This window comes from Phyllostomus discolor, chromosome 4, assembly GCF_004126475.2.
Source record: "Phyllostomus discolor isolate MPI-MPIP mPhyDis1 chromosome 4, mPhyDis1.pri.v3, whole genome shotgun sequence".
Classification (NCBI taxonomy): domain Eukaryota; kingdom Metazoa; phylum Chordata; class Mammalia; order Chiroptera; family Phyllostomidae; genus Phyllostomus; species Phyllostomus discolor.
Window position 1 is genome coordinate 116,827,511 of NC_040906.2, and position 22,735 is coordinate 116,850,245.

The window sequence follows — 22,735 nt, forward strand, 5'->3', positions numbered from 1 at the left end:
TCAGGGAAGAAAACATACGTGAAAATGTTTATTTCTCACAGGACACTGTTCCCCAGCCATGGGCCCCAAGCTCCCCATCAGCGACAGCGCGGTTTTTGGAACTGCTCCATTTGTGAGCCCCGCTGCCGCCAGCGGCCTGGGCTCTGCTCACACAAAGTTCTGAGCAATGGCCAACACCTTGGAAAACTCGCCTTCCCTCCGGCGTAGGCTGGTGGGGATGGGTGTCTTAATTCGGGTGCCCACAGGGTTCCCATTGTCCTCGATGAGGACCACGTTGTTGGAGTCGAACCTGGGGGTCATCCGAGGACCGGGCATGCGATGCCCCACGATGAGCGCCTTTTTCTTCTGTCCCTTGATGGCCAGCAGTATCTGGTCGCCCACCTTGCCCACCCCACTCTTGTTGTACACGTGGATGCACCGAGGAGGGCGATGGTACGGGGTGTTCCCCAGGGCACTGTTGTCCACCACACGCACTCGCGTCATCTTCTGAATGGCACTGCGGGTCCTGGTGGTGCTGATGGGAAAGAAAAACGTCTGAGGTCTGCACCTCCCCCGGTCAGGGTGCAGAGCCTCTGGGAGGGAAAGGCTCGGGCACTGAACCGAGAACCCCCCGGGGCTCCGACAGAGAGTCAGGGGCTTGAGGCCTTCTCTGTGCCTGAGAAAGTTTCCACACAGACAAGGTCTGGACTTGGACGGGCATTAAAGAGAACCCAATCTTCTGTTACAACACACTTCAGGGCAGCCTTAACTTAAAGGCTCTGACTTCCAAAAGGACTCTGAGGATTAAGGAAATACCTTATGGGCCAGGCCTCACCCACTGCCTAACCTGCAAAACCTGCTGCCCCAGATATACTGATTCCCAAATTTTCTCATCTAAGTGTTGCTGGGAACCAGAAGGTATGAGTGAGCAGGTTTGCTAAGGGAGTCCCTTGACACAACACAGCAGAAACTGTAAATAAGTCAAGGTAACGATCTTGTTTTAATGCATTTTTCCCCACTAGAAAGAATTTTTTTTAATGGGCACCTATTAAAGGCAGATAGGCTATTATTAAGCAATCCGGTGACAGTGGGATTTCCAGTTTCTGCTGGTAGCACCTCAAGCACTGAATGTTCTCCAGGGTGACCCCAGGCCCTCTTCTTTCACTCCACACGCCTGCCCTGGGCAGTTTTATCTGTTCCTATTGCTTCCAACTAGTCAGTTCCATCCCCGGGCCCATTTGTCTCCTGTATTCTAGTCCTGTATTTCCACTCTGAACTCATGTGTCCTACAGATACTGCAAACTCAGGAGGTCCCACACGGACCTGTCGCCTCCCCTTGCAATCCTCTTCCTGCGGCTACATTTCCCATCGAGACCACGGCTTCTCCAGAAACTCCAGCACCCAAGCCATTCTCCTCTCTCTCCATCGACATCCACTGCTACCAAGTCCTGCTGATACTACCTCCTAAGCATCTCTGTCCTCTCCCTCCACCCCACCAACACTTCCTGAATTTGGCAACTCACTCTCTTACACCAAAATTATTACGTTTGTGTCCTAACTGGTAACAAGTACATTTCACTCTGCCAACCAAAAGCTCTTAATAGAATATAAAACTGAGGCCACTCCCCTGCTCAGAACTGTTCAATGGCTCCCCGTTGTCTACACTGCCAACAACTTGGCCCCAAGTCACCCGCCTTCTGAGGTCCACCACCTCCTACCACTACACACCCACTCCGTGCCCCAGTGGCCGTGAAGCCCTGGAGCTCTCCAAGCACTGTGCCTCTCCGCCCTCCCTGGAGGCCTGGACAGGCCTGCTCCCCTTCCCTTCTGGGAAGGCCACCTCCACTCTCCTTTCCTCCTCCGGCTCCCTTAGCAGCTCTGGCCTCAGGCCTTCCACAGCAAAACACAAACCTCTATTCTTACACTTGTCACATTTTCTTAGAGTTATTTGTTCCCAAGTTTGCCCCCATGGCCAACTGTGAGAACTCTTTCAGGGCAGGAAGCAATTCTTATTCATCTCTCTATGGGCAACCCAGGCACAGTGCTCAGTGAACACTTGCAAAATGAGTGCGTGAATGGGGCCAAAAGGCACGTTCGCCAACGGGAACGCAGCCTGTGTCCTCCCCCTGGCCCAGCGTCTAACAGGAGGGGAGGCTGCCACATTTCCATCATGCTTGAGTTTTTGATAATAAGCATGTAACTTTTACAAAATGACTCCATTTCTAAAAGGGAAGGTTCTATGCACTGGAGGAATGATAAAGTCAACAGATACCAGATTCTCTCTAAGTCTGGCAAGGACTGAAAAGTTTCATCTTTTACCACATGCTGTTGCCTCTCCCGCTAACAGCATTGGCACCTCCTTGTCCATCCATGCCCCTCACCTGACTGACCAAGCCCCAGTGCAGTTGGATTCTTCCAGCTTCCTTGACCCCAAGCCCACCTCCTGGAGTTTCCACTTCTGTTCTAGTCACCATAATACCCAGACCCAACTGGAGACTTACTCAAAAGATGCAGCTCAAAGAACTTAATGGGAAAAGTTACCTGAAACAGCGCTGGCTGAGTGCTCTGCTCACATGGGCGACAGGACCCCAGAGCCCAGTAAAGAAAGCCATTGGATACCAAGAGGGAAAATCCTGCAGAAAAAGAAAGGGGAAAGGATTTATTTCTGAGTCAGTGTCCTTACTCAGAGCCAGTTTTTGTTGTCGTTGTTGCTGTTTCTTAAGTAAAACACTGCTGCGGACTTGTGTGGGAGACGGCATTTCTGGCACAAGACCGTTAGTCACTAAGTACGAATCTCAGTGGTTAAAAGACATGAAGACGATTACCTGGAACTCCAACTACAATTTTGCTGATCCATATTCTTTTTTTTCAAATCCTCATCTGAGGACATGCTTATTGATTTTTAGAGAGAGGGTAAAGGTGGGAAAAAAAGAAGGAGGGAAACATCAATGTGAGAGAGAAACATTAACTGGTAGCCTCTCGCATGCACTCCCCAACTGGGAACTAAACCCACAACCCAGGCGTGTGCCCTGACCAGGAATTGAACCCGCAATCCACTGAGCCATGCTGGCCAGGGCTGCTGATTCATATTCTAACTGGGGTCAAAGAACTGGAATGACCCACAGCAGGTCTCACTATACGGAATACAACAGCTCAGAGCATGCTGTCGTCATCACATCACCTCGACAGGCAGAGGGGAAGCACCGATCCTCCGGTGCAGTCCACAGCAGGGACCGCCTTCCAAGTCCTTTGCAGAGAAAATCTGCACACCATTGCCCTTGCTGACCCCCATGGCCTCCTGAGACTAGCACTTTTACTCCCTGAAAGTAGATTATCTGAGCACCTGCCCAGGCTGTCTGTCACCACATCACCTTTCTCCCAAATGTAAAAACCAGAGCCGCCCAGGTGTCCAGAACACCTGGACAGCTCAAGGCTAGCAGAGTAGAGCCAAAGGGTGCCCTGCCAAGTCCCTGACCAAGGTTTCTATTTGGGTCAGCCTCCCAAACTACCACCCCATATTGCAGTTAAAAAGCGGGGTCGGGAGGGCAGGTCAGAGATATAAAAGCAAACACCAACCCAACACTGATGACTCTAGCTTGCAGAACCTCAACCCGGTGGCTCCTTGAACCAACAAACATAAGAATCCTGTTTCCTGCAACACCTGGGCATCAGCTAGGGGCCTGTTTAAGAAAAACCTTCAAACAACTACTATTTCCTGCTGCAAAACACACCTGCTCTCCCCTCAGACCGCCTGGCCACAGAGGGCCTCATTCAGGAGCTCTGCCGAGAAGGCCTCTCTCTACCACCTCAGTGTTTACACGTAGCTGCGCCTGTCCAAGTTCACAGCACCTCAGATAAGGTTTTATTTCACAAGAGTGGGGGAAAACTCACTATTTACTTCCACAGGAATATCTAGAAACACACTTCAGAAATGCCTTTTAACTGTAATTTAGCCGCAAATCAGAAGCTTACTTTCCAGTGTTTTCTTTAGGACAACACAGTAAGCATTGGCCAAAATGTAGTTACGATTAGAAAATTAACTGCAAAAGAAGTCAGCAAACACAGAACTACTGACACCTGACACACAGAGCTGAGGACTGTCAGGTGAGGCAAGCCTCACCTGTATGGCGAGGCACCCCCGGCAAAGGAACTCTGTGACACATACTGCAAGACTCCCTCACAACACGATGAGGAGATAAGCCATGCAAAGCACAGGGCATGGTGCCCGGAACTCAGTACCTGTTAGCTGTCTTCTTCTTCTTCTTCTTCATCATCATCATCACCACTGTCACATCGGCACTAGTCACATCTCACTTCACAGATTAGGAAACTGACATCCAGAGACATGAAGTGACTTACATAAAGCCCCACAAGTAGCCAAAAGCAGAACCAGAACCAGAAGCGGACCCGGCTTCTGTCCAAGCTCCTTTTTACCACACCCTCCAGCCTCACTATGCCATCCAAAACTCACGTCACACAAGGGAGCTCCGGGTAAGAACCCAGATAAGGGTAATCTGGTCTTTTTTCTGTTTCCTTTATGAACAGTTATTGAGTAGTTATAATGTATCAGGCACCAGACTAAATGCTTTACATTATCGTCTCATTTAACCCTCACAAACCCTCTGTGATGGGCACTATCATTCGCCCCAGTTTGTACATGAAGAAATGAGGCTCTGAGATGTTAGATCACGTGTCCAGGGTCACAGAGCCAGGAGTAACAAAGCTGCAACGTGAACCCAAGCAACAGCTTCCTGAACCTATGCTCTTAACAGAGTTAACATGGTAACTTCAACTTAAATATTAATATTTTTCCAACTGTTAAATCATCCTCATTCCAACAAGAATAGTGACATCACAGGCACATTTTACTCATACTCAACTCAATGCCTACAGAATCAACTGAGATGTAGACAAACACCGGGTGAAAATGATTCACTTTAACCCAATTTAAGTACTGAAGACAATCTATAGTGTCTGTGACAAGAAGAGCTCCATCCTCTGAGCAATAATTAGACATCAGCTTTAAAAACAAAACAAAACAGACAAAAAACACAGCTCTGAAAAGCAGTCCTTCTGGTCCAGGCCGCAGTTACCTGCAGTCGCAGCCGAGCCTTTCCATCCGATACCAGCGGGCCCTTGCTCTGCCCCCCAAAGACAGGGGGCTCCTCAGCTCCACAGAACCCTCAAGATGAGCCCAGCACCACCACACCTCCTCTCCTGAGAAGGAGCCAACCCACCTCTCCACTGGCTTCTTCAATTACACTTCTGTTTGTCCGAGAACTGCAGAAGTGCCTGGGGGCTTCCCAGAACTTTCCCAACTTGGGTATAACAAACCCCGCCATCTGAGGCACCTCCCTAAACTCTTGGGGTAGTCTGAGCACACGCCCAGGCCCAGGCGCAGGCCCCTCCCCATGCCACGCTTACCAGCCCCCGGGCCTGCGCCCACCTCTGCCCAGCCAGGTCTGCCAGCTGTGAGTGCAGCTCCTCTATGAAGCCTTGTGTAAAAGTGCAGCACCAGATGCTACCCTCCCTGCCGGCACTGAGGACTTCTAGGCTATCCCGTGCCGCAGGAACTCTCACTGCTCCAACTTCCATGATCCAAACGCAAACACTGAGTAAATTTAGATACTTTTTTTTTAAATAAAGCTGATATCCCTTAACATTCTAGTTCTTGGTACTATCTCAAACTCAGAAAGAAAAAAAAAAAGAAAAAAAAAACCCAAAAACAGGAATTCTGATCATCTGGCAAGCAAACTCCTTGCAGGAATTCAGGAAGCACAGACTCAAAGGGTGAGGATTGTTGGTACTGTCCTCAAACACAAGAGTAACACATTCCCATCTCCAGGGAGCACTTGCGTTTTCACAAGAAAGGGCCTGATTTCAAAGACTTTTCCAGAGCTCTTGGCAGGCCTAAAGGTGAGTTTCAGACCCAAAATATGTCAAATGGACAACAGTAAGCTTTCCCACGGACCTGAAAGCATACAAGAACCAAATAGATTCACTTACTGCATCGTCGAGCCCTTACTCATAACAAAAGTAAGTCTGTCCCCACCACTCCCACCGCAGCAAAAGACTGCAGCAGGTCTTCATGGAATAGTAGTGCAATAAACACTTGCTGAATTAAATAAATGAAGTAGCCAACACCGACAACAACAAAACAACCCCACTCATGCTCCAGACACACTGCAGAGCGCTTATTCATTTACCGGGAACCGGGTGCCGGTCATGGGAGGGGCAGCCCATGCTGTGTTTGCCGTCCCCGAACCATCTCCCCAGCCTGGCGCCTGCACAGCCCACTGTGGAAACACCTCATCCCGCCACTAAATAACTGGTTTGTATTGGGGAGGAATAATGGAAGCAGCAATTTACTTCAAAGCAACTTTGGCCCTGATGTTATTTCCTAACGTAAATCCATCCATAGACACAGGCCCTGATTCACTTCAGATGTAGTCTATATATGATATTTTGTTTCAACACTGAATTTTGTGTTTTCATAAAAAGTAACCCCAGTGATATTTCCTCCTCTATAACACTCCTACTCAGGCAGGGCCAGGTGTTCAGAAGACTCCAGTGCCAGGGATGGCTTTTGATGGCACTTTCCGGTCAGCACTGAGTACTGCCCTCCAGGTTTAGACTATGAATCACAACCTCCCCAGAAGGGGGAAGGGAAGGAGAGAGGGTTGGGTAAAAGGAAGAGAGGGGAAGGAGAGAGGGAAGAAGGGTGGAAGGAAAGGAAGAGAGAGGAGGAAAGGGGGAAGGGAGGAGGGGGAAGGGAGAAAGGAGAAAGATAGGGAAGAGAAGGGAGATAAACTACTTACTATACAATCCAAGAGCCATGCTCATTTTCTACCCTGGTTTAACTTTAACATCTCCCTTCAGTTGTGGAGGCCAGGGAAGATCGTACACTTCAGGTACATATAGGTGAGTTTTTCACTTGGCATCACCCTACAGGTCCCATTGGAATGATGCTCAGTGCAGGCAGGGGCTATGCCTGTCTGCCTGCCCTGTACAGTGCTGCAGGACCCAGAACAGTGCCTGGCACACAAATGCAGCTTGGTATCTGTTAAACGAATAAAATTAATCTGCAACTACAATTCATCCTCCAGCTCCAGAAGGCTCCATGCTGGGGAACCGGTGATCTTTCTTGTGCCCAACTCCCAGGCTCCCAGTGACTTGAGGGAGCCTCCTACATACACATCCAGAGCTCATTTTTAACTAATTTCAATACACAGAGACTGAGCTGAAGAAAACACAAAGTGCCTATACCTCTGATGCTTTGTGGAAAACGGGGAAGTTCCATTGCATGAGCTGAGGTTTACGGAAATGTACTTAGTATCATAGACCTATATATAATTATACAATGTTTCCATATGAACAATTTCCATCTTTAGGTAAGGCATGTTACATAAATTTCGAAGTCCTTTCAAAAGGAATGGGCTCTGTAGAAGAGACTAAACAAATAAAAAGGTCCACAATCACAAAGGAGTGCTTAAAGGAGATTCTGCTACTATGTAACAGTATGGAAAAGAAACACTAAGAGAAATCAAATGCAACAAGCAGCCACAAAAAGGACAAACTCCACAAGCCTGAGGATGTAAATGTCAATTCTTAGTCACAGCAGGAAAAGGCAGGGGCTCGGAAGCTTCAAGGAATCAGGAAAAGGAAACCCCAGGACCCTGACATCTCCTGCAGTTTTCACCCCAATCATTCTGGACCAACACATGTTCTTATTCGTTGCTTAAAAACCCATGACTGTTTTGTTGTCCAATGATCCTCTTTCAGGAATCTTTTTTAACCTCACACAAATGTAACATGTTCCAGTTCTCAAGTACCTTCACACAGATTACTTTCTTGGATGATTTTATTCCCCAGCTCCCATGAAAACAAAAAGACAAATAATAAAGAGCAAGAGTCTGCAGGGGATTGAATCAGCTAAGGATTTTGAAGGTTTCAGGGGGCTCAACAGTGTAAGCACCATTTTGCAGACTAGAAATGAAGCCTGAAATACTAAGTGACTTGTTGACCTGTCCAAGGTTAGAAGGCTGTTTCTATTACAACCCACACAATACCTGCACAGCTAAGATGCTGCTTCAACCACTAATAAATTAACGGAAAAACACCCCCCCACACACACACACAGGGCAAGGACTTTGTTTTCTCTATCAAGGCTGTCACGTAATCTTTAAAAACTCAGGAATTAGAGAACCATCTTTTCAATAAATTTTCAATAAATATCTGCACTCACTCAGCACAGGCTAGGGCAAATGCTGAAGCTGATCTGATTCACATGCCAAAGCGTCTTCACAGTGTCACGATCAATGAGCAAAGTGCCCCTCAATAGCATGATGAGCTGTTTCTGCCAGGCCTGCCACAAGGGCTCCATGCCTCCTTTTGATTCACAAAAGAAAAATGTTTCCAGGGCTCCTGTCCTATATTTGTTTGTCTATTCACCTCTCCCCACCTTGTCACAAAAGTAGTTAAAGCTGTTTTTCTTAAGTATATCTGGCAATTCCCAATTATTCAAATTGGTTTTTCAATGTGTAAATTGTATCTATGCTGGCTCTCCTCCCTCTAGAGCCCCACTTCACAGATTCGCAGACCTCTACAGTCCAGAAATAAGTTTGAAAGAATTGGTATGGTCAAACTCAGAGAAGGCACACAAAGCAAAGTCCTGTTCTACTCAATCATGTGCATTTTTCCTTCCTGTTACCACCTCTAGTGGGCCAGTGGCAAGGAGCCAGGTTTATGGTGCTGTCAGGCAGATGGGTAGTGGAGGAAAGGAAAAGCCTAGAGTTGTCCCTGGACTCAAACAGGAAATGCTGCTGATAGAAACCACATCTCCTCCACTCCAGGCTCCCCTCTACTGCTAAGTCTGTGGCCTTGAAATCAACTTCTCTAGGCCTCAATGACTTCCTGCCAAGCAAGGGTAATTGGAAGGAGCAAAGAGGTGTGGAAGAGAATGTGCTTTAGCCTCACTCACATAAATGGGGAATCCCTGTCTGAATTAACCAGTAGGGACCAGGTCTGCAGGGTAAGTCTGTTTCCCAAATCTCCAGCAGGGAGAATGGCCTCACTCCCTGCTTTTCAGGGCAGCACTATAGTTCTTACTTTAAGATCACACAGTCCTAAAAGTGCTTTTCAGCTTAAAGTAGACATGGAAAAGTGCTTCCCTCTCTTTCCTAGGGGTACGGATGATTTTTTTTTTTTACGTTTCTAACAGGCAGACTTTCCCACTCTGAGTTGTTCCACTAGTGATAAAGCAACCTCATACATTTCTTAATAAGACAGCATATTGCATGACCCAGAGCAACACTTCTGGAGTCTGAGCCATAGTTCTCTCTTACATGCTGGTTGTTATTATTAACATACATGTAAAACTGCACCAGGGTGGGCTACAATCCAGAACAAACCACCAGCCTTTAGAAGAAAAGCTAAATCATAATCTGGTTTTTGAGACCCTATAAGCTCTCATAGAGCCATAAAAACTAAACAATAGGAAAATCCATCTAATGTGGGTCCAGATGTCATAACCCCCAGACAGGAGTGGGGCAAGACAGGCTTTAAGAACTCTTGAATCATCTAAGATTCTAATTGCTGAGGAGAGCCCCAATAATCATGTTCATTGTTCATGAGAATATCTGCTGAAAAATGGACTCCAGAAAAGACTTTTCCCTTTCGTATTCAAGGGCAACAATAAAACATTTTGGCCACTGTTCCTTCATGAATTCCACAATGCACTTAACTCAGGCTCTCTGAAATGTTTCTTCTCTCCGCTTGTTAACACGTGGTAACCATAATTGGGCACTGGGAGAAAAGATCAGGAATCCACCACGTGTTTCGATTCATAACTGCATTTTAAAAATAATAGTAACATATAAATGCCTTCAGTGATCCTCAGAGGTCCAAAAACCAGGTAACTATGGCCTCCAGTTCCACTTTCCAGATATGCATCACAAGTGCTATTTGGCAATGAATCACAGCAGCTTTACAACCATAAAATCAACTCAATATGTAAAAAGTTTCATTGGAAATATACACCTAAGCAGTTCTGAGGGTAAAATGGACAATTCCATCCCAAAACAAAAAACAACTAGAGTAGATGCTTTTTCATCTAAACTGTTTGCTCCTACCCAAAACAAAACAACTCCAAGAACCCAAGCCTACAAAGACAGCTCCCACCAGACAGTCTACCAAAGACAGCTTCACGCCGTCTTCCTTCCTGTTCTTCCTAGGTAGGCCAGCCTACTTCCTACCCCGACGAAACACTGTTCTTCAACCAGACACATTTCCAATGAGTGAAGAGTGAACTTTCTCCTGGGACAGTCTCCGGCCGGAAGAAAGAGCCCCACTCTGTCCTTGACGGTATATTCCTGGTGTACTACCTGCATCCTCAGGCTGAGGAAGGCAGGGGGGCAAACAGGAGGATACAGAAGACTCAGTATGTTGCAAACTTTTCTGTGACACACAGAATGCAATATTTTCTAACATCTCTTAATTCACTCACAAGTGTGTGTATACCTGAAGCAAGTGTCAAGAAATAATACCTACCCTTACCAAGGACAATGCACTCTGATATCTTCTATGTTCTTTCTTTTAATGATGGCTGTGATCCACTAAACTGATATCCCACGAACCAATGGGACTCAGTTGGAGAGGGAGTTCAGTTTGAACTACAATAAATCAAAACTTACAGCTTCATTCCACAAGCTACTAATGAACCCTTTAAAAAGCCAGTAGCCCACACCACCAGACACACCGAGGTGGGCAGGACCCTGTCCCTGTCCAGCAGCCCAGGTTTAAGCCTCACCCAACTTCGCAGCTTTTCTCAGTAGCTCAAAATGACTATCATAGGCCCTTCTGTTAACTTCTTTATAAATTCAGTCCATTCAATCTCTTAGGGTAGCAAAGTTCATTTACTGTCCGCTGTGAAAAGCAGTTTCACTTTTTGTCCCAAAGCGACCCACTTCAAACTTGAAGGAAAGAGAACCTTCCAGAGAGCCCAAATTAAATGACTAAGTTGGTACTCTGTGCCTATGTGTGTGGGCGATACACTCCTGTACACGTGCATGCTCACGCACGCGCGCGCATACCTATCTCTATGTTATCTATCTATCCCGTCTTAATCCCTGGCAGGCGCAGCCTCGGATGAAATTAGAAACCAGGGAACCCCCTGGAGCCGGGGAAGCACTCATCCCCAGACAGTCAAAGCAGCGGACGGACTCTCCACACCACAGAAGTGCCTCACAAGTCACAAAGTCACCTCCAGACCCAAGCTGGGAGGGGGAGAGGGCAGGAGGAGACGAGGAACTCGAGAAGCCGCGCTCGAGCGACGGGCCGAGGCACCTCGTGAAGGCCTGACCACGACCCGCGCCTGCCCAGGCCGGCCCCAAACCCAGGGAGGCAGGTGAGCACCCGCAGGGGGCGCCGGGTGCAGGGGTCAGGTGAGCCCCGCAGCTCTAGCGGGCGAGAGGGAAGAGCGTCCGGGTCCGAGGCCTCCCCTCTCCGTCAGGACCCCTCCCGCAAGCCCCTGTGCCCCGAAGGGCCCCTATCCGCCCACTCGGGAAGTGCGCCCCCCTGCTGCCGGCCAGAAACGAGGGGAAGTAAAGAGTCGGGAGCGGGACACCCCCACCCCCGCCCCCGCCTCCGCTCCATACCGCTCTCGCCGCTCTGGAATATCCCGCTGACGGCCCTTCGGGCCCAGCACCGCCTCCCCCCGCACCCGACGCGGCCTCCTTCCCTGCGCCTGCGCGCCAGCCCCAGCTGGGAGGGCGTGACTGGAGAGTGTGCGCGCGCTGTGCGTGTGCTGGCGTGGGGGTGGGGCCTGAGCTGCCCCGCCCCCTCCTCCCCCTCCCTCCTCCTGCTCCCCCTCCCCCGACATTGCCGCGGCCGCCGCAGGAGCCTGGAGCTCGAGCCGCCCAGCGACTCCCCCTCCCCCTCCCCCCGCCCCGCCCCGCCCCAAGCCGGGGCTCGGTGCCGGAGCTGAGTCTGCGCCTGGGGGTGAGTATGCGACCCTTCCCCAACCCCCTCTCTCTTCTTTGAGGATCCCACTGCCACCCAAAACAAAACCCCAGACTCAGCTGCGCGTCCCCTCCCTTCTATCTCCTGCGGGACCCAGAGGTGCCCGGGCCCGCGGGACCTACTGGTGTCGCGCGCTGTCCCCAGCCCCACACCATCTTGAGCCAAATGTGAGTCTTCCGACCCTTGCTAGGGGTCCAGAGGTGCAACGCCTTCTGTCCCCACCCCTCCGGAGATCCCGAGGGGTGAGACCCCCGCCACCCTAGAGCCACTCTTATCCCACCTGCCGGGTCCAGGTGCGCCTCCCCTCCGCGGCCCTCCGGGGTTCCAGCTGCGCCCCGTCAACCTGCCGCCGCTGTGGGGAACCTGCCGCCCCCGCCCCCGAGTTTTGGATTCCAGGGTCGCTAAGTCCGCTGGCCCCGGTTTCTTTTTATTTTCTCGTGCTCCTGGGGCCGAGTACCCCCGAAGCCGACCCCGGGGCAGTGTTTCGAGCTCGGGCAAGGACATATTTCGCGGGCGCTGGCGGGCACGAGGCTGGCCGCTGCCCCCAGCCGGTCTGGGGACTGATCGGCGGGCTGGGGAGGCGGCGAGCCCCAGGAGCGTGTCGTGTCCTCTCCTTGCGCCCCACACAGTGCAGTTCATTCATGAGGCGCCCGGGCCTGCGTTGGAGGGTGCGGTGGGGAAAGGATTCCGCGCGGAACCCGGAGTGGGGCAAAGGCCCAGTTTGGGGGAGGGGGCGCGTTTTGTCCCTCCTGGCCTTCTTGACCACCTAGAGAGGATAGTCCCAAAGCTTCGGCGCCTTGTGTCCCAGAAGAGAAGGACGCTTGGGAAGTGAAGAGGAGAGGTCAGAGGGGCCGGCTGCCCTTGGGGCTCTGTGCTGCCACCTTCCTGGGTCCCCTAGGTGGAGATCTGGCCGCTGAGTACTACGCTTCCCCCGGAGAGAAGGGTGGAGGGTGGGGGCGGCTAGGGTTTTTGCCTAATACCATTCTCTATCCTCGCCCTGGGTCTGCAGCCTAGGAGAAATGAGGCTGTGCCCAATCTCTCCTGAGGAGGGACCCCCCAGTTCTGCCTCCTTGTGAGTAGGGGAATGGGAGTATCTGCCAGGCTTCCAGTGGTAGTGTGCTGGCAGCATGACTGTCCTCTAGAGCATCAGAGGGTCCAAGCCCTGGCATGCCCAAGTGGCACATGCCGAGGCCTGCTGTTGGCTCACCCAACTCAATCACGGTGGGTGGGTGGGGAGGTAGCAAGGCAGAAGGCAGGTGGTAGGGAGCTGAGAACCCCCTTTTGGACATCCTACAAGTTTCCTCCAATTATAACAGCCTTGGAGACCTCTGTTCAAATCCCAACTCTGCCATTCTTTAGCTGTGTGACCTTGACAAGTTACCTAACCTGTCTGAACCTTAGTTTCCATTAAAAAGTGTGTTTACTATCACTTCCTTTCGAGATTTATCATGGGGCTCAAATTAGACTGCACAGGTAGAATCTGGCACCCTGCCTGGTAGTTGATCAATAACGAGTTCTGTCCTCCAAACTTCTGACCCCTTCTGACCCCTTCTAGCATAGCACCACCCTCCCATGCTCCCACCGCCCCTGCCTGCTACGGATGGAGCGGATGTAATTGAAAAGTTTAGGAACGTACCCTGCCTCTCAGTGGCAGAGTCCCAAGTGGGATATAAGCCCTTGGGTCAAAACAAGAAGCCCATCCTGGCTGAGGGGCTCTATCCTATTAAATTTGATGTTTTCTTTTACTTTGACTTTTTAACAGTTTTCCTCCACTAAACCAATTTCTTTTAATTCCACACTATTATTAACAGTAGTTAATTTTTTAGAACCCATTATGTACCTGGAACTGTATTAAAAGCCTTATATAAGTTATCTGTTTTCATCCTCAAAACCACCACGTCTGAATTATTATCCCAATTTGCAGATGAAGGAACCAAGGCACAGGATGGTCCAGTAATTTGCAAAGGTCAGGCCAGGTCTATCTTAACCTGGAGCTTGTGCTCCTAACCACACGGCTTTGTGCCTTGCTCCCTACACCTGCCTCAGAACCTAAAATCACAAACCTAGGGCCTGAGTGGAGAGTCTGGGAGCTACAAGCAAGAGGGAAGGCAAACAGGTAGAAAATAGGGTGTGGCATTTCTCCAGAGTAGTGGGCAATCCTCAGCTCTCTGTTGGAAGTGGCTCTGAGGTTGGCCCAGGCAGCAAAGTGCAGTGGTTAAGAGCATAGCCTCTGACCAGGTTGCCTGGGTCCATATCAGGATCTACCAGAGACTGGCTGCGTGAACAGGTTATGCACCCCCCACCCCCATACCTCACTGCCCTCCTAGAGTCCTGATGCGGAGTAGATGAGTTAATATTTGTAAAGCGCTTAGAACAGTGCCTGGCACAGAGTAAGAGTTAAAGAAGTATTTGATTAGTGCATTCTTTTCCTAATTTTATCCTCATTCGTGGATACACTTTGCCCATCCCTCTGAAGTTAATAGGGGCAGAGCAAGGATATAATTCTGTTACAGATTAGAAGACTGAGGCCCAGGTTGCATAGTAACAGAGCTAGCCTCCATCTCCGTCTCCTCCCAATAGACATACTGCCTTCCTGTGAGCCCAAGCCTAAATTAAATCTTCCCAAGTAACTCTGTAAGAAAAAACTTGTAACTTAAAACTCCCCCACCCCTACAATGTACACGCTTCTTAACGGTAAAATAACAACCTTCAGTTAGCTAGAAATAAAATCTTCCATCGCTCTCTCTACAAACTTCCGGCTAAAAGCCTGTGTCAGTCTAGAGAAATTCTGGGATACAGCTGGCTCCAGCAGCCCTGTGTAATGGAGGAAATGCCTTCCTCCCCTATTACCTACCACCCCCCCACCCCAAATTCTGCCTCATTCTTTTCCCTCTCAGCTGCTCTCAGTGAAGGAACAGCCTAGGTGAAACTCAGCCCAGCAGCCCCACCCCCACAATTAAGAGCTTGGAGCAACTCTGTCAGCCAGCAGAGCCACCAGCCCTGGCTCCACCCTTTACCTGCCATGTGACCTCCTGCAAGTGGCTTCTCTTCCCTGAGTCCCTGAAAATGGGAGTAATGATCTGATCAAGCCTGCCCGGCTTTCCTCAGGTGTAGGTGGAAGATCCATGCCATTTTGGAGGGAAGAGTGCTTTGTGCCTGAAAAGGAGTCCCCAGATGAACATGGTGATTTCAGTTACTGAGCATCTGCCTGGACTCTCCCCACCCACACTACCAGTTCCCTTAATGTAGAAACTCCAAGAATATTCCACACCTTCCCTCCGGGAGGAGAGGATGCAAAGGGGGCTGGTGCTCGGGGGGGTTGTACCCATTACATTTTGGCCTGGTGGAGCTTTGGAGTTGGGGAGAAAAATGGGCAAGGAGTGAGAATGGGCTCTATTGATTTCTGGAGTGCGTTGGCATTGGGAGTTAAGGGGGAAACTAATGTACATGCCCCTCGACTACCACAAAGCCAAGATACCTGTACCTACCTTTACCTTCCCCTGGTACCCTAGAGTTCTGAGCACCTTGCGTTCACACACCCAGGCTCCCAGACAAACCCACACACACACACACACACTTAGAAGTGAACACTCACTGCATTTCTGTAGACTGCCATGCAGTCACTTAGCTTCCCACACACACAAATACACACTGTGCACTCACAAACTGAAACACACGCATGCCCACAGCACTCCAGTACTCTCTGGCCAGAGGACATTTCATGAGCACATACAAAGCTTCCAGGGTCTGCAGAGTCCTGTTCCAGGCACACCAGGAAAGCACTGCAGTGCCCTGAAAAGTGTTCTAGCCTTAGAAAGGCCACCTAGGTTTGAGTCCCAGGTCCGTCATTTTATTAGTGGTGTGACTTTAGGAGTTACTTAACCTTTTTGAGCCTTTGTACTCTCATCTTAAAATGCCAGTGACATCTAACTCAGGATTGTTAAGACTTAAATCATGTATGTATTCTTGAAACAGTGGTACTTGATAAATGGCACTTGCTACAATTACTAAATTAATGGGGGTGGGGGTTCGTTTATTTTTTAAGGCAACTTGGGCTGGGAAGGAAGAGGGAGGCGTAAAACACAAGGCAGTTACTTAGCCTTCCTAACAGGCTTTTCAGAGACTCCCTGGGACCAAGTGGAAGGCACAAACAACGCCAGCTCCCCTCCCCCCATCTAAGATCTGGTGCCTCTTGCCCTGCAGTTGAAATGTTGGAGGGAGGCAGCGATTGGTGGGCAAGGAAAAACTCTGTGAGTCACCCGGGGGGGCTGGGAGACACTTGCTCCCAGAGTTGCAGTCACCGATTCTGGGTTTGTTGTTCTCTCTCTTTGTCTGCTTTCTTTTCTTCCCTGGAGACCCTCCACCCCAAAGGCAGAGCTTCAGTGTTGTCAGCAGAAGGGGTCCCCAGGGGCCCTCCATTAAAACGGGGGTGGGGCAGTGATGCCACGGCCGCACTTCGGCGCCGTGGGAGCCTCCCCAGAGCCCTGCTTCGCCCGTCCCCAGGCACTTCCAAAATCCAGGCGTCTGGGCTCCCTACCCCTTCCTTCCTCTTCCCCACTCCATTCCCTCGAACCCTCGGACCATCCAGGGCTGAACAGCCTGGCAGTGGCAGGAACCTGGACTGGAGGGCACCACCCTAGCAGCAGGGGATTTGGGCGACCTAAGAGGCCCCCGCCCACTCCTCCTCCCTCTGCCAATGGAAAAGCTCGCTGGAGGCACGGCATTCCCAGCCTGCCCTGCTCCGGAGGCAGAGGAGTGGGGCACTCTGGGAGTTATAGTCCTCACAGCTCTCAGGTGACTTCTGTGCAGAGATCATTGGAGACAGGTGAGGAAGTCGGAGGGGAGAGAGCTGTAGCTGCTGCTTGGGCAGGGAGAAAGGAATGACAGTAAGCAGCAGTGACTGGAGCCAGGCAAGTAACGCAGATCCAGAAGTCCTACCTTTTAACTGACTTCCCACTCTGAACCTGTTCTCAGACCCCTACTCTGGGACAGAGTGGGCAGCTCAGAAACTAAACATCTTATTTTGAAGCCAATTGTATTGGGAAGATGATTAACAGAGTTGAAAACTCTAAGCAAATGAAAACATGCCATTTTTCTATTAGGGATGAAAAGAGAAGCTTAGAGTGGGGTGCTGGCATCTGACCCATCCTCCCTTGGTCTAGAGACCCCTCCCTTTATCCTTGGATCCTCAGGCCTAGGACCCTTCCTCATCTTTCCTCGGGCTCAGCTCAGCCCCCTGCCTGAGACAAGGAGAGACTGAGATGCATTTGGAGCATGTATGCATGTGTGTCCATACTCGCGTGTGTGTGTGTGTGTGTGTGTGTGTGTGTAGGGGTGGGTGATGGATATTAGGCTCACAGATAGCTTCCAGCTTAGAAAAACCACCCAGGCCGGATCTGGGCCAAGTTCCCCTGGCCCATGGTGGGGCCACAGCCTGAGAGCCAGTGAAGGTAAATCTATGTGACTTAACCCTCCCTTTTCCAGGCCCTCCCTTATCTCTAGAGGCCAGAGCTTCCACCCACCCAGGCATCCCGGTGACCTGCCCTCACTTCCCCCTCCCCACACCCACCCTGCCAGAGCTCTGAGAGGGACAGGGGCTGAGCCCAGCTGACCACTCTGCCCTCTGCCCAGGAGGACCATGCGGCAGTAGCAGCCATGCTGCCCTTCCTGCTGGCCACACTGGGCACCACGGCCCTCAACAACAGCAACCCCAAGGACTACTGCTACAGCGCCCGCATCCGCAGCACTGTCCTGCAGGGCCTGCCCTTCGGGGGCGTCCCCACCGTCCTGGCTCTCGACTTCATGTGCTTCCTCGTGAGTGCCCACGTGCCACCCACACCCTCGGCACCCGCTCTCTGTACAGTTTGCTGACACCTGCAGCTCTGACTACTCTCCCACCTGACTCCGACTCCCCAGGCTTAATTTAACTACAGGAGGTATCCCCGTCACACAGCCCAAGCCTAGCCTCTGACCATGCACCCAAGCCAGGGCCACCCCCTTCCAAAACAAGATTCTGGCCCCTCTTCCCCTGTTCTTCAGGCTAATCCAGTGGGCAGGTGACCTCTCCACCTGCCAACTACTCCCTCTTCCCTCAGGTATTGCTGTTCGTGTTCTCCATCCTCCGCAAGGTGGCCTGGGACTATGGGCGGCTGGCCTTGGTGACAGATGCAGACAGGTAAAGCTGAGAAACTCTTACCCACCCTTATACATGCACACACACTTGTTCCACACTCCTCAGGTATAAGAAAGAGCCAGCCCTCTGTCATCCCCCTTTGTCGGGGGATAAGGAGGGACCAGTCCCAGAGCAGGCATGGGGACCATGAGGTCCCCAGTTGGGCCTTTGTCCCTTGCCAGTCCCCAGGCACCCTCCTGCATCCCCCCTCCCCCCCACTAACTTTGTCTGTTCTCTGTCCCTAGGCTTCGGCGGCAGGAGAGGGACCGAGTGGAACAGGAATAGTATGTGGGGCACCAGCCCCCTCATCCCCACTAAACAAGCTTTCTCTTTTCTTCTCTCATGCTTCTCTTCTCCTCTGGCCAAGTTGTTGGTTTCTCTTTGCAGTTTTCTCCTCTGCAGGCTCATTTTCAGATTAACGCAGGCGGTGTGCTTTGCAGAGCAGGGGGCTCCCTAACTTGTCTCTGTCTCTTTCCCCCACTGCTCCATCTGGCTCTCTGCCTGGGAGGAGCTCCTCCCCGTGCACCCGGCCGTCCCAGCCACAGCTGGCTGGAGTGCAGGGGCCACCCTCCCGGAAATTCACAGCACACTCACCCTGTTGGTCACAGAGACAAGATTGGGGGTCACCAGTGGCTTCCGTGACAGCTAGTTCTTCATGTTCCAGGGTTCCCTGCTCACTTCTTCTGGAGGCCTGGGAGGGGAGCTGCTCAAGGAGCCCCGAGTCCGGCCCTTTGTGTCACATCATGGTCTCTGTAGGATCAATATTGGAGTTTTGGCAGCTGCTGGGGTCACGGAAGAGGGCGAGTAGGGCCCACCTGGGAGACATCCCAAAACACCCTGAGCCCCACCTTCTGGGGCTCTCCTAGTCCATCCTTTCCTCAGCTCCCATTGCTCTGTGCATAACACTGGCTTTGTCTGCTCTGAAACTGCAGGGCCAGGTCACACTCTCACTTATTCTCACTTTAGTCTCCAAGGGGCGATGATGAAGGTACCCTCTTCCCTTCCCCCACTGCCTGGGTCTATTCCCCCAGACGCCACTGAAGGGAAGAGGCAATTTGAGGGAGGCAGGGAGAGAGCACGTCCTCCTGCTTCAGCCACTGCGCTTTCTGTGCCTTGTCTAACCCCTGGAACTCTGCAGAGGGAGCCCACCACTTCTCCCCCTGCTCCCCAGGGGCTCAGACTCACCAGGCTTTCTCATCTCCCATCTCCTCACCCCCAGTGTGGCCTCAGCTATGCACGGGGACAGTCACGACCGGTATGAACGTCTCACATCTGTCTCCAGCTCCGTCGACTTTGACCAAAGAGACAACGTGAGTGCCCTCCCCAGACTTCTTAGCCACCCCTTCCTCCTCAGGGTGTGTGGGCTGAGCATCCTCCAGCTTCGAGAGAGCAGAGTCGGGCACCTATGGAGTATGGCCTGCTCAGCAAGGCAGTGCTCCCCTAAGAGCCGCAGGAGAACCACCCAGACCCAGAACTCCTGGCTCTCCCTGATGTCAGCCTCCAGACTCGCATACGCCTACTCCACGATTTCAAACTCGTAACACAGGAGAGTTCTGTGCCCGCCTCTGTCGATTAATCCTAAGGACCCATTTTTCCTTAGACATGGTCTTAGAAGTAATCATGAGTTTTTCATGCTGCCTAGCAAAGCGTACAGAATCTTTGTGTTGCTCAGAGGTTGCAGGCTGGCAGCCCCTGGCTGGGCGGGTAGGGCCAGTTGACCTGCTTGTGGATTGGGGCTGAGCCCCAGTGGCCCCTGAAGATAAGGATTGTGCCTGGTGACTCACAGCAGTCCCCAGGCCCCTTTCACGTCATGCCCCGCACTCTGGTGCTACTGCCTGGCCCCCATCATTCTGCCAGGGTAAGTGTCCTGGTCAGAACTCCAGTCTTCAGGCCCCAGGATGGCTCTGGTCAGTCCAGCTCAAGCTGGGGGCCTGTCAGCTTCCTGAATTGGACTCATCCTGGTAAGTGGCTAAACAAAAATATTGCTTGTGCCAGCCGGAAGTGTCCGGATGGTCCCCAGACTCAGGTGATGTTGGCAGCAGGTGGCATAGTCCTGTGTCCTGGCCGGGTACCTCTCTCCCCCATCCTGTGTTGAGCCTGGGCCTTTACCTGGTAGGAAGGTGGGGGTGGGCTCTCCCTGCCATCCCTCCCCCACATTTCCCCTGCTCTGAGTGGGGCTTTGCCTGAAGACAGGCCTGGGGGCTCGCAGGTGAGAGCTTGTGGCTCACGGCGACCTGGGGTTTCGTCCGCTCAGGTGTGCTAGGAGATAAGTGTCAGGGTCTCAGGCATTGTGGCTCAGGCCTCTGCTCTTGGCAGCCATGTTGCAAACTCTTCTTTTAGAGCCCCGAGTCCCAGCCATCTGTGCCCTGGCCCACACAAGTGCAGGACCCAGCCCGGTTCCGCTGCTCCGTGTGGGCCCATAGCCCTGGGCATAGGAGTGTGGACTTTAGCCTCGGTCCCTTTTCTTCTCCGAAGGCTGACGCCTTCCCTGTCTCCCTCTCTGGGGTGAACTGTTTTCTGGGGTGAACTGAGGGGTTGTGGGAGCTGCACCAGGGTGAGCGGGACCTGAGGGGCAAGGGGAGCTTCAGGGCGGGGAGCTGGGGCCGCAGCTGACAGCCCTCTGTCCCCCCAGGGTTTCTGTTCCTGGCTGACAGCCATCTTCAGGATAAAGTAAGTGAATGGTCTTCAGGCTGTAAAGAGAGAAACTTCAGAACCTGTCATCTCCCAACAAAATCCAAAGCCCAGCAGCTTGGAGGGCCTTAGGGCTCCTAACCAGCCCAGCACCCTCCTCCCTCCCCACTCCAGGAGGCCAGGCCCTGGGGTCCTGGCCTCTGCTGCCCCTGAGCTGGCTTCACTTGACCCCCACCCCTGCTGTGGTCTCCTAGTGCCCCGCTGCCTGAGAGGCCCTGCTCTATCCACAGCTCTCCCTGCCGCCCCAAGGGCAGGGGCTGGAGCCCCCGCCTCAGAGCCTCCATGCAGCCAGCGGGTAGGGGCAGCGGGCAGGCTGGGAGCAGCCAGCCAGCAGCAGACAAGAGCCAGTGTCCGGCAGGCAGAAGTCAGGAGGTCAAGCCAGAGTGCAGCAGGCAGGCAGTGAGCGCTGAGAGAGGCAGGAAGCCGGACAGGTCAGCACTGCCCCCGGAACCCGGCCCCCAGAGCCCCCCGAAGTGTACCGTGTACTGTGTTGCACCAGCGCCCATAAGGTGCCGCTGCTTCCCAAACCTCCATCCAGCCTCCTGCTCCCGCCTCCCTTTTTCCATCTTCCTCTTTCCTTTCCTTTCCTCATTTCTCCTTCTCTCTGCAGTCCTCCTCCTTTTACTCCTCCTTCCACCTTCCTTCCCAACTTCCCGTTCCCCTCTGCTATTCCTCTTCTCTCTATTCATCCCCTTTCCCTCCCTTTCTCCTGCATCTTTCTTTTCCCCTTCCCCGTCCCCTCCTTCTCCTCTCCTTTCCCAGAAGCTGTGGGACTCAGAGACCCCATTTCTACCCCACACTGCTGCCCGACTGGCAGGGGCTATGGTGGATGTGGGTAGGGGTAGGTAAGGGCAGGCAAGTCGTGGCCCCTCTGTGGCCCTGGTCCTCACCTGACTCCTTCATCCGGCTGCACCGCAGGGATGACGAGATCCGGGACAAGTGCGGTGGTGATGCTGTGCACTACCTGTCCTTCCAGCGGCACATCATCGGGCTGTTGGTTGTCGTGGGCGTTCTCTCCGTAGGCATTGTGCTGCCCGTCAACTTCTCAGGGGACCTGCTGGGTCAGTGAGGGCCAGGGTGGTGGGGTGGAGAGAGGAGGGGCAAGGGGGGACAGGACCTGACCCCACCATCGGCCTTTCCCTTTTCCCACCCCCAGAGAACAATGCCTACAGCTTTGGGAGAACCACCATTGCCAACTTGAAATCAGGGTAAGTTTAAGGAGCTGGGCCCTAACAGAGGGGAGGAAAGGGGGAGCGTTCGGGGGACCGGTGGCTGAGGTTGAGGCTGTGGTGCCCCGAGAGCTGGGGTGGGAAACAGAAGAGGTGGAACCCTGTGTGCATTGCCAGGGATGACCAGATGAAGAAGAGGAGGGTGCGGCCTTGGGCTGGTGCGGCCAACTAGGGGCCGGAGGCAGGTGGTGTAGCCAGTGGGTAGGACATGAAGAGGTGACCTCTGGGGCATTTCAAAGACTGTTGGAATGGAACAGTCTTTGGGTCTAGGGGATGTGGGGTGTGGGGCCCACCCTGTGGGTTGTCAGTTCTGGAAGACTGGTGGCAGCAGAGGGGCCCCATACCAGGACTTAATGAACTCTGGGAGGTTGGGGGCATCTGAGTGTGTTCCTAGCCCCTGAGGCTTCCGTACTCTCTGCTCCGTCCAGGAACAACCTGCTATGGCTGCACACCTCCTTCGCCTTCCTGTACCTGCTGCTCACCGTCTACAGCATGCGCAGGCACACATCCAAGATGCGCTACAAGGAGGACGACCTGGTGAGTGGGGCAGAGCCCTGTCTGCCCTGTGCCCAGCCCTTTTCCCCCCCCCCCCCCCCAGGCCCCTGTTGCCTCGGCTCTGAGGTATGCCAGCCCCAGAGTCAGGCCC

The 22,735-nt window shown here is 52.4% G+C and overlaps 2 protein-coding genes across 10 annotated transcripts in view; one reads left to right on the plus strand and one right to left on the minus strand.

Moving 5' to 3' along the window:
• Positions 1–11,746, minus strand: MRPL14 (mitochondrial ribosomal protein L14). Of its 4 annotated transcripts, none has more exons than XM_036024156.1 (4): positions 11,634–11,706; positions 5,836–5,950; positions 2,521–2,612; positions 1–514 (listed from the first exon to the last, which is right to left on the minus strand). In XM_036024156.1, exons 3-4 carry the CDS (start codon positions 2,589–2,591, stop codon positions 148–150), a joined length of 438 nt encoding a protein of 145 aa, XP_035880049.1. In that variant the 5' UTR covers positions 2,592–2,612; positions 5,836–5,950; positions 11,634–11,706; the 3' UTR covers positions 1–147. The 4 variants fall into 4 exon arrangements, with proteins under 4 accessions (XP_035880049.1, XP_035880050.1, XP_028364370.1 ...); XM_036024157.1 differs by lacking the exon at positions 11,634–11,706 and adding an exon at positions 10,528–10,649; XM_028508569.2 differs by lacking the exon at positions 5,836–5,950 and having other exon boundaries at positions 11,634–11,746.
• Positions 11,099–22,735, plus strand: part of TMEM63B (transmembrane protein 63B) — a 23,642-nt gene continuing 12,005 nt past the window's right edge. Inside the window, exons 1-10 of one of the 6 annotated variants that reach the window (XM_036024154.1) lie at positions 11,197–11,383; positions 17,629–17,811; positions 18,093–18,172; positions 18,415–18,453; positions 19,389–19,479; positions 20,802–20,839; positions 21,091–21,291; positions 21,779–21,921; positions 22,017–22,068; positions 22,518–22,626. In XM_036024154.1, coding sequence (XP_035880047.1) covers positions 17,653–17,811; positions 18,093–18,172; positions 18,415–18,453; positions 19,389–19,479; positions 20,802–20,839; positions 21,091–21,291; positions 21,779–21,921; positions 22,017–22,068; positions 22,518–22,626 — 912 coding nt within the window. In that variant the 5' untranslated portion in view covers positions 11,197–11,383; positions 17,629–17,652. Of the gene's footprint in view, positions 11,384–11,828; positions 11,977–17,628; positions 17,812–18,092; positions 18,173–18,414; positions 18,454–19,388; positions 19,480–20,801; positions 20,840–21,090; positions 21,292–21,778; positions 21,922–22,016; positions 22,069–22,517; positions 22,627–22,735 lie in introns of those variants that run through there. The other 5 variants (XM_036024153.1, XM_028508565.2, XM_036024155.1 and 2 more) reach the window with 5 other exon arrangements.

Coding starts and splice junctions, on each gene's coding strand:
- MRPL14 (XM_028508569.2), bottom strand. CDS start 2,591: ATGGCTTTCTTTACTGGGCTCTGGGGTCCTGTCGCCCATGTGAGCAGA. Junction 515..2,520: donor CTCAGCCAGCGCTGTTTCAG/GTAACTTTTCCC, acceptor CTTTCCCATCAG/CACCACCAGGACCCGCAGTG.